Source organism: Nicotiana attenuata, chromosome 6 (genome assembly GCF_001879085.1).
Source record: "Nicotiana attenuata strain UT chromosome 6, NIATTr2, whole genome shotgun sequence".
NCBI classification, from domain to species: Eukaryota; Viridiplantae; Streptophyta; class Magnoliopsida; order Solanales; family Solanaceae; genus Nicotiana; species Nicotiana attenuata.
The window spans coordinates 32,312,395-32,324,146 of NC_031994.1; the positions used below are offsets into that span (position 1 = coordinate 32,312,395).

Consider the following 11,752-nt stretch of genomic DNA (forward strand, 5'->3'; position numbering starts at 1 on the left):
GGAGACTTAGTAGCGAGTTGATTTCCATGCTTCGACCCCCAGCACACGGAGTCTCCTTCCCACACTACATTTATTTATTTCTGTCTATTTCATTCCAGACAGTAGTTATACTGGTTTTGTATATTCGACTAGATGCTCATGCACTTGTGACATCGTATTTTAGGGATTTTTAGTAGATGCTCATGGTTATACCTAATATTTATATCATTACGCTTATGTTTTTTCGCACTTATTAGTAATGAAAGTATTTTACGATGGTTTTCTAAACTTAATTCTACTTTAATAATGAAATTCTTGATTCTAAAAGTGTTATGAACGAATGATTGTGTTGGTGGTTTACCGTTGGCTTGCCTAACGGCAACATTATGCGCCATCATGGCCTATGGTGGGAATTGGTTCGTGACAGGAAAATATTTAAAACTGTAAGGTCATTATTGACGTTTTCAAAGTACAAAAACTCGTTGAAGACAATTGTAGCGCGCTCGTCGACTTGTTATCACCGTAAAATTTTATATAATCGAATCAAACATTTATCTTAAAGATCATTGTGCATCCATGTTCTTAAAATCTTGGATACGCTTCTGAATAAGGATTGTAATGGAGTGGTAAATATTTGTCTATTTTTAACTAGAGATCTTGGATTCGAACCCTGCATATGAAATTATGTTTGTTGGCGCGAATTCGAATTTAGTTTAACCCCAATACAAAATCGGACAAGAAACAACAAAAATTAAAGTTCGTATTTGTGGATGTAAAGCAAGCAATATCAACTTGTTCCCAAAATAATGACGACATAGCTAGTGCATGCACCTAATTATTGGACTTGCTAAAATGGATAGTCCCAATGCCATATGCGGTCGATGTGAGTAACAGATTCTGCCATATGCATGATCCGATGCGCAGGTTGTTAAACAGATTGTCCCGCCCCTTGCTTTCTGCTACTTATATTATTTTGTCGTATTATTTGCTATTTCCACATGATTTCAATTATTTTTATATTGTTAGTGAAACGGTTAGCCAAGGAAAAAGATAGATCATATCTTACCTAAATGCCAATCCTTTGAAAGAAAAAATGAGTGGAGATGGGTAGTTTCATTTGTGATCGATCGTAGATTATAAGTAGTATAACATCATTTTTACGAAATTACTAATTAGTGTTCATCTTTAAAATTTACTTGTAATTAGTAATTACACTAGGGGATTCATATATTATCTATAAAATGGTTTTCACACCGTCAGATCACAATTTTTTTCTAAAATTTATATGCGTTTGTTATCAGATTGAAATTTTGATAAATTGGTTAATAAAGAAAAATGATACTGGAAATGGATACTTCTAGTTTTTTTTTTCCCCCTCACGTTTTTGTTCCCTGTTTTTCTTGCTTTTGCCAGTAGACAATATGTAATCAGGAAAGGAAAATTTCATTGAATATTTTGAGGAAAGAGATTAACATAAAGCATGTGTGACAATCCCAGAGGAAAAGTTCTTCAGAAACAGAACTCTCCCTTCAAGAGAGTCACTAATCATTCCTCTATTTGTCGATCTTTGCTAATTTCTCCTGTTTGGCACTCATTTGTTCCAGTCTTACTGAAACAATCAAAGATTTGAAAGCATAGACAGAGGCTACCGTAGGATGATACAATGAGTTCATCTCAACCTACTGTGTTTTCGACTCAAATTATATATATATATATATATATATAATAAGATCACACTCGTTTTGAATCTATTGATTTAATTAAATCTTGGATTTGTTCAAAGGAAGAAAAGAGAAAATTGAACCACGAGACTTACAGGAATGTTGTATACGTTGGACTAAATTTTACCCAAAGAGCTAGCTATAATTTGTCCAGAAAGGTACTTATACTATTCCATATATGACTAATAATTGGAACATACAAGGAGCAGCTGGAGAAACCTAATAATAATAATAATAACAATAACACTAATATTAATGCATGCATATACTTATCATCTGGATAATAACAAGTTGATCTATATTCTATAGGTGGGAGGAGGCACAGGCAATACAAGCAAGCAAGAGAATAGCAGAAGAAGCACCATCTTCTTCAACATTGGAACTGCTCCGCTTGAACTTAATTGTTTTTCCTTTGTTGCATTGCATCTGCTTCTGGACTTGGTGATTTTTGACCTCTTGCTGCTGTTGCCTTATCTTCATTGCTTCTTCCACTCTGGATACCATTCTTTTGATTTCAAACAAAAACCAGCAGTTTATAGGATACAATTAATGGAGTTATGGGTGCTTTTGTTTTTTGAATTTGAAAGACTTAGCAGAGGGCTAAAGTGTGCATGGGAACAGACACTGATGTGCCTACTTTTTATAGAGCCTCAGTAGCCACTAACTGCCAATGTGTAATAATGAAGGTGGATGGTTATTAAAGTAAAGGGAGAGTGAAATATATATATATATATATATATATATATATATATATGTGTGTCAGAGGCGGATCCAGATTAAACTCTAAGGGTTCAAATTTTATGATTTTTAACATTGAATCCGTTATATTTTAAAAGTTATGGGTCCAAATCTATTATTTTGCAATATTAATGAATTTTTACACATAAATTTTTACTCTGTATCAAAAGTTATGGGTTCAATTGAACCCTTAACTACCATACTACATCCGCCTCTGGATTGTATTGTTCTAATTAACTTGTGCGTGTCTTCACTGTTCTAGCTAGTATCTGCTATCTCCCATCATTACAAGTGTCGAGTATTTAGATAATTCTGCTTGCCAAAATTTAGACAGATGAGAAAAAATGAGATACATTTTTTACCCTCCATAGAATTTGAACGTAAAAAGTCATTTTTCTCCTCCCACGCTTCATTGACCAATAAAATATTTGATATATATCTATATAATAAATTGTTAGATTCTGGGCCTTCTACCACATCTAAATAAATAAATACCTATTTGTATAAATGTACTGTTTAACCTTTGCAAAAAGTACAAAGAAGGAAGTTGGAAAAGGTAAAGTGTGTCATGGCCACGGTTATTGCGTTTGGAATAGCAATCATTACTACGAATCTACCACTTCACTTATTCAAATAAAATATATATAGGGAGAAGGGAGGAATAAATAACAGCCTACAACTTAATTCATTTCTTCTTTCTTTCTTTCTGTTATAATCCCAGATTTAGTTTCTTACCTTTACTAACTACAAGATGAGTGTAATTTATCGTTTACTATTATGTATCATTGGGAGGAGTACACATAATAATATTCTTTAGAAAGTGACTCCTTATTTCTAAGGCAACTTTTTTTTTTTTCAAAATTCAAAGCTAGAAATAAATAGACAAGTAAATTGAATAAGGAACTTTTCTTTTTCTTGATTTCGTTATTTTTCTTTTCTGAAATACTCCTTTTGTTTTTCAGTCAATGTGACACAAAACTAGCAGGAAATGTTGCAGTCTCTAACTTGGGAAACAAAGAGATTCAACTCCTTTGGTCCATACGAGCAGCACGAAGATGAGATTCATCCAATTGGGCAAAGATCTAAGAGGGGATTCACCTGTAAATCTACATGAGCACATGCATTTAGAATGAAATGCGCATCGATTGTTTCAAAGTTGGACAGTTGACATTTGACTCTTTAGCAAGACACGTATATGCATTATTGTCACGATCCAAAATCCAACTAGTCGTGATGGCACATAACCCAACCCGCTAGGTAAGCCAATTAACAATAACACAATCCAACTAAGATTAATAAGAAATAAATGATGAAATAATTGAAGTTTTATACAACAACCCAAGGACGGATAGTACAAATCATTAGCTTCTAAGACTTAGGGTTTACAAAGCTAGTACGAACTAATTACATCATCTATTTAGAACATACATAAACACATTTACAAATCTAAAGCTGCCAAGCAAGAGACGGCTGTAACCGGAACGCAAGTACCTCTTCAATGCCAGCTCCCACCATACACATCAACATCAGCATCAAGATCTACACGCAATGTGCAGAAGTATAGTATGAGTACAACCAAACTCATGTACCCAGTAAGTATCTTGACTAACCTTGGTGAAGTAATGACGAGGCTTTTTAATTAAATATTGACTGATATAACCTGTGCAGTGAAATTATAATAGAAACAATACTAGAACATAACAGAAGAGAGTACAAGATTAAATATGTGAAGCAATAAATGATTGCTAGAAGAAATTGCGTTTAATATTTCTCAACATCACCAACTATCATTTTCTTAAATCGATAACCATCAAACCACAGTAGTAAATCCAGCTTTCATAGTGAGAGAAATGAACTCAAGATATCAAATTAAATGGCATGGCAACACCCTTCGTGCATTTATCTCATTCTCACCGAGCATACGTATAACAGTGCCAACTAGGTAAAAAACATGCCAATAATAGTAACAACAAAGTAAGAGATACACAGCTAGTAATAACAAACAAGGCAATACATATAGACAACGATAACAGACTAGGTAGAAGGCACAGAAGTAATGACAACAATTAAGATAGAGGAAATAAATTTCACTGACATGGTAAAAGGCTTTGATGTTGATATAACTAACAAGAGGGAAAGCATGATCTTTATAAGCTAATACAAATAGAAGACATGAATAACTAACATGGTAGAAGACTTATACGAAAGTGTAACAAATGAGAAACGACATAAATGTAGATACGTCAAACAAGAATGAAAGCCTGATATTTGCAAGTTAAACAGATAGAAGGCATAGATAATATATCAACAATTGAAGTAGGGGACAAAGACAGAACAACAACAACAACAAGTCACATAGAAAGCATAGGTGCAACAGTAACATCTCAAGATAAAGGCATGAATGTATACACAAGGAAAAGATATCACAATATAATGCATGTCTCTCGTCCTCGCCTGCACGAAAATACCCTTCATGTCATGAACACATAATAATATAAAGACGATGTCACGACATTACCCTTTGTATTTTACTCTCATCCCCACATGATAATATAAATGAAATGGCACAACATTACCCTTCGTGCTTAACTCGCATGGCACAGCATCACCATTCGTGCTTTACACTCTTCCTCTCTTGGTAATGTATATGAAATGGCACGGCATCACGCTTCATGCTTTACACTCTTCCTCATTAAGCACATGTATATCAATAACAAGGAAGGTAGGAAGCATGAATAACATCAAGGAGAGTGAGTAAGCGAATATTCCAAATGATCATAAACCACGGTGTTCACGCCAATAATAATTCAACAAACTTCAAGAACCTCATTGTTCAAGTATCTCAACCAATCTCAAAAAACCTGATCTTCGACCCAAGTATAGAATCGAATATATCAAGAAAACGATCGTAGCGTTGTGTTTGTGATTATGTATAACGACGATCAAATTTAGCACATCAATAATTGCACAAAAGTACGTCAACATTTAATCAAGTAATAATAAGGTAAACCATAGTTCTAGCATTTGATTTCATATTCATATTAATCTAGAAGTCAAGTAAAACACGAAGCAAGAAGTTCACATAATCCTACAAGGCACAAATAATCGTATAATCTACCCCAAGCATGATTAACCCTAGCACATGCATATACGCTCGTCACCTCATATATGCATTACATCCGCATGAAGCAAACAATATCAATTAGTAGAAAAAATTCTCCCAACAAAGTTAGGCAAGACACTTACCTCATTTCGGGATAATTTTCACAATCTAATACCGTCTTACATAGAAATAATCCTCAATACGATCAAAACCTAGTCAATTGTCATCTAACGAAGTCAAATAATGCTAAAGTAAACATCCACAATCAATAAAGGTTCAATCTTGGCCAAAATCTCAAAAGTCAACCCTGGGCTTGCTGGGTCCAAGCCCGAGACTCGGACAAAATTTAATTACCCGTTCACTCCCGAGCCCGGATATGTGATTTATTTCGAAATCCGACCTCAATTTGAGGTCTAAATCTCAATTTTATAAAATCCTCAATTTCAACCCAAATCCCTAATTTCTACCATAATAATCCTAGATTTGATGTTGAAAACACATGAAAATTAATGGGTAATTGAAAAGAAAATGGATTAAAGTTGACTACCAATAATTTTGGAAAGAAAATACTCTTGAAAAATTACTACTAGAGTGTTTAGGGTTGTGAAATAGTGTAAAATAAGCTAAGTCCCGATTTCTCTTCTTTTAACCCAACTGTGGATGTCGCAATTGTAATGTCTTGTTCGCAATTGCAACATCGCAAATGCGAAGCGCAGGTCGCAAATGCGAACTATACATCAGAAGCCCATGTGTCACAAATGCGACAAATTGATCGCAAATGCGAGAATCATACCTTCGCAACTGCAGTCAAAATCTTCACAATTGCGAAGTTGTTCTATTTTGCCAGACATAGCAAATGCTACTAAATGCTCGCAAAAACGATCCTGGACTGTTCGCAAATGCGAACTGTTTCCTCGCAGATGCAGGCTACCCAATCCCCGTCCAGGCTCGCAAATGCGAGATCTACAACAGACACCAAAAATGATCAATGCACAAGCAGTCCTTCCATTATCTAAACTCGACCGAAACGCGTCCAAAACTCACCCGAGCCCTCCTGGGCTCTAAACCAAACGTGCACACAATTTTAATAACATCCTAAGAACTTGATCGCTCGCTTAAATCACCGAACTAACATCAAACTACAAGAATTTATCATCAAAACTCAAGATTTTTTTTCAAGTTTAAAGTCAAATTTTTTAATTTTTCACATAATACGCTGAAATGTGCTCTGGTCACCCAGGACCCGACCAAACATACGTACAAGTCCCAAAATATAAAATGGACCTACTCGAGGCCTCAAATTACACATGACAATATCAAAACCATGAATCGCACCTCAAATAAAACTTAATGAACTTTTTAACTTTCGACTTCCAAAACTCGTGCCGAACAATATCAAATCAACTCGGAAATACCTCAAATTTAGAAGTCAAGTTCTATATGACATAACGAACCTATTTTAGTTTCCGTAACCACAACTCGAACTGATATCATCAAAGTCAACTCCCAGTCAAACTTATGAACATCCCAAACCTTCAAATTTCTAACTTTCGCCAAGTTATGCCGAAACCTTATAGAAATATCCAAATGCAAATCCGGGCATACGCCCAAGTCCAAAATCACCATCCGGATCTAAACTCCAATCCGGGGTCCACTACACAAATGTAAAACTTGGTCAACTCTTCTAACTTAAAGCTTCTAACATGAGATTCATTCTTCTAAATCAATCCTGAATCACCTGAAAACAAAAACCGATGATTCGCATAAGTTATAATACATCATATGAAACTAACTCAAGACTTCAAACAGCTTAACGGAATGCAAATGCTCACAGGTTGGATCGCTACAATTGTATAGGATCAACTATATATCAGTATACTTCTTCCTTTTTAACTTATTTTCTTTTTGGGTTGAGGAGGCCCCAACTGCAAGTAAAGGAAAGATTGAAACTATATACATACTGACAAAATCATTTTTTGCAATTTCAACATATTTTAGCATGTTGTAGCAAGTTATTTTTTTTTATCTTTAATTCTACTTATTATGACCATTACATATATTTATTTTTTTGGTGGCTTGATAGGGTATTTCATTTTCACATTATCAATATTTGTAGATGTTAAGCTCGCAAGACAATTTAAAGGGGAAATTAAAAGAACATTAAATGTGATCAGTGAACTTGCACATATAAGATGCAAGAACTGTTTTACCACTGAGTTACATGAGCTCAATTCACAATCTATATAACACTTTTAATTCCATTAACATTTCTAAAAGGAAGGCTTTTACACTTTTCTCCCAGTCATTGAACATGAATTTGAGAATTTTTATAGATGGTTTCTTCCTTTACATATATGCACTACTAGAAATACGCAAAAAATCCACCAAAATTTTTCGAACAACGTTGGTCGGTTAAAAAAAGCGACCAAAAACCGTCCAGCAGGACGGAAACTGAAAAAAAATATTTTATATTTATTTTAAAAAACATACCAACCAAAGTTGGTCGGTAAATTGGTCAACAAGTTGACCGAGCTGGTCAGACTTGCTTAGTCAAAGAAACTTTCACATTACCGTATGACTTTTGCACATGCTGAATATAGGTCCTAATAATACAAGATTCATTAATGCTTAATGATGATTGCACTACTTGCTCAAACCGTTCGTTTTAGACTCAGCTGGATATTTTGGCCGTACTTAGCACTACTTGCTCATAATTAGAGTGCTAATCAATTATAATTCATCTACGTTACCACAATATGATTTATACGCCATTATATTAGCATTACAAGAGATAAATATACAGACATAATTATCACTGGATGATAGGGTGAGTATTAGAAAACGCATATATGTAGAGAAAGTACGTATGAGTAAACTAAAGCTTGCTCGGCCATTATGTAATAGTCATTTGTGTCGGTTTATATTATGCTATATGATTCGACACGTACGGAGTTTAAATATTAGTTTGATCTTTTTTCTTAAAAGAAGTATGATTAATGTTTAGGATTTGAATACTTTAAAAAATTTAAATTCTTAAAAGTTGTAAAAGATTATAGTAGAATATTATTTATAGAATGATGCAAAGATGGATGTTGTGCTATGCATGTACCCTAGGACCGAGGGAGTAGTTTGGTTAAAGTGACTAGTCTTTTTAATCCGAAAACAAGCAAAACAACATGGGAGGTTTGTTTCCAGATGAATTTCTTTGCGGCTGTGTCCTGTGTGTGTCCACTTATATCGGGGTTGTCCATTAAGTTCTGGTTCAAATTTCAAAATTTTCATCCACTCACCATCTTTTGCAGACTCTCCATATCAAGTAGCGGTATATTACAAAGGAGGCGTTCCAGCAAATTCTACTATTTCAATACAAATGCGCTCTGCTACCAATAGTTTGCGTAATAGTAGTGTTAACCCTAGTCCTACTGGTGTTGTATCTACTTTTAATGTTCAGTCTACCAATATTTCCCATACGGAAAGCTTTGTTGTAAACCCTAGCTCAGTATCTACGATGCCACTTATGCATCTACTAAGTTCTCATGTATCTATTTAACTTATCTATAATATAAGTACATCCTGTTGACCAAAAAAAAAAAAAAAAAGATGTCTCTTACTCATTCTAACACTTGCTTTTGATCAAGATTTAGGTAAAAAATTATTTAATAAACTCCCAGGAGTTTTAGGAAGAGAAATAGAAGAAAGATGGTATAAAAGAGAGGGAGTAATACAAAATCCAAATGCAAAATGGTCAATAGGACATAAAATACAACATATAACGGAAATACTACAAGAAAAGTGTACCCATATACAGATACAAAAACAACTAAAACAGAATAATATGAGTTTTTGCAAATCAACTGTGTATACAACACAAAGTTATGACAAGAATGAATATAAAAAGAAAAAATATAGAAAATATAAACCTCAATATAATAAGGGATATAATAGAGAAAATTATTATCTTAGAAAATCATCAGCTAGAAAACCATATCTAGATAAAAATAGACACGTTAGAAAATATAGAACAGAAAGAAACTATAAAAATAAACTAGAATGTTTTACTTGTGGAAGTGTAGAACACTTAGCTAATACGTGCCCAAAAAGAATCAATAATAAAACAAGAAATTCACAACTAATAGAAGATTTTCAAGAAACTTTAATAAACGTAGACGAATACATGTCAGATAATGAAAGTATATACTCTATAGTAAGTATAGATATAGAAGAAAAAACTCAAATAGACACCTCAGAATCAGAAGAAGAAGAAGAAGAATTAATAAATGAGATAGGATTAGAAAAATTAGATTTAGAAGAAATACAAGAAAATACTTTTGTAAACATATCGGAAGAATGTGTCCATAGTTTCGAAAGGAATAAAGGATTAGATAGTAATCAGTGTTTTATATGCAAATGGTACCCTAGTAAAAATAAAAGGGCTAAAAGTAAGCTATGCTATCTAGAGGGATGTGTTTCATGCATAGAAAAGGAATTTAAAACAAAAATATACAAAGAAGAAAAATACGAAGAGGTAAATGATTCTACTATGAATATGAGGATAATAGCATTAGAAACTAGAATAAATGAATTAGAAAAAAGAATACATAAAATAGAAAAAGGAAAACAGAAATTGGAAGACAACAGAGAAAATATAACAGAGGTAGATGAGGAACTAATGAGTATAGAAAACTATGACATGCTAATATGTAATGAAGATAAAAGATTAAGTACAATAAAAATCTTAGCAAGAATCAAAATAGAGGATTACGAAATAGAAACGTTAGCCTTAGTAGATTCCGGATGCACAAGATGTATAGTAAATAAGAAGATAGTTCCACCAAATTTAATCAAAACATTAGATAAGCCAGTTGCAGCTATGCAGATGGATGGAACCCACAATATATACAGACACTATGTAGACAAATCCCAGATTAGCTGTCACGACCCAATTTCCATCCCGGTCGTGATGGCGCCTCTCGTGAAGACAAGGCCAGCCAACTAACCCAAATCCTTTCACTTAACAATTATTAAACATAAATGAATAGATAAATACAGCTTAACGACAATAATAACAAGTATTTACAATCAAACACAACCCGACCGGGGTGTCACAAGTCACGAGCATCTAAAGAAACCCTAACACAACTACAGGCCAATAAATATATACAAGTAAAATTTTTGCAACTAGAACCGATTTGCCAGCATACCTCGAGACGTAACCAACATAGCACATAACCGTGCAATCAGCTAATCAACAGCAACCTCCCCAACTTGGCTCGAAGCCATATATCAAGACACGCTTAACAACTCATAACACTTTTACTCCAATGATGCCACAATGTCATAGTGAGATTAAACTCAAATCATCTACAAGTTTGTGAAAACACAGATCATCTAGTACTGAAATCCTCTACAACCCTCGCATTTATCCCCACATCATCTGAGTCCACTCTCTTAAGCGACCCGAATTTTTAAATTTCAACACATACCCTTCAATTACACACGAGATCTTCTAACATACACGTAAGGACCATACCACTCAAGAACACTCCGCAGGAGATGACCCCTGCTTCGCCTCAATTTAGTACTTCAGCATACCTTTCACCATCATATACGTTACTCAGTCATTAGTCTTCCTGAGTCCGAACTCATACCGCCGCGTGCAATGCACTTCACCTCCCAACTAGGAGGTACGACAATGTTCTTCACGCGCCCATAATTCGGGCTACACATCAATCCACAATAGGAGTCGAATCACTTAACAGTTCATCTATTATCTTGCAGACTTCTTCGTCACTACCAAGTCATATAGTTACATCTCGCAGTACTAACATACTCATCACATGAATACCAAACCGCCATTCCGGCTAATAGGGGCAATATTGAACATATAAGTTCAAAACACTTGCTCACACAATCAGCACCTCGGTGCTCAAGCCATAGGCAAGAATCCGGCCTCAAGTCCTCCAGACTGGCCCAACATACTCACGAAGATTACATCTCGCCCCTCGATCGGGGAATCCTAAACCATCAAGGCACATATAATACTGAGCGCTCACGTGCGCATACAGACGTGTGGAAGGAATTTCAAGAGTTATATCTCAAGCTGAATCAAGTACGCACGATAAGAATTCCAAGAATGGAAGTTTTCCAAAGGTTCTGCAGCCTCTCGAGGATAAATACAGAACGTCTCGTAACCGATCCACGAGACTCTACT

At 34.6% G+C, this 11,752-nt stretch overlaps 1 protein-coding gene across 1 annotated transcript; it reads right to left on the reverse strand.

Annotated features, from left to right (window-relative positions):
• On the reverse strand, window positions 1,701–2,391 carry LOC109228224. The gene has a single exon (XM_019393383.1). The coding sequence runs from the start codon at window positions 2,202–2,204 to the stop codon at window positions 2,004–2,006; it is 201 nt and encodes a 66-aa protein (XP_019248928.1). The 5' UTR covers window positions 2,205–2,391; the 3' UTR covers window positions 1,701–2,003.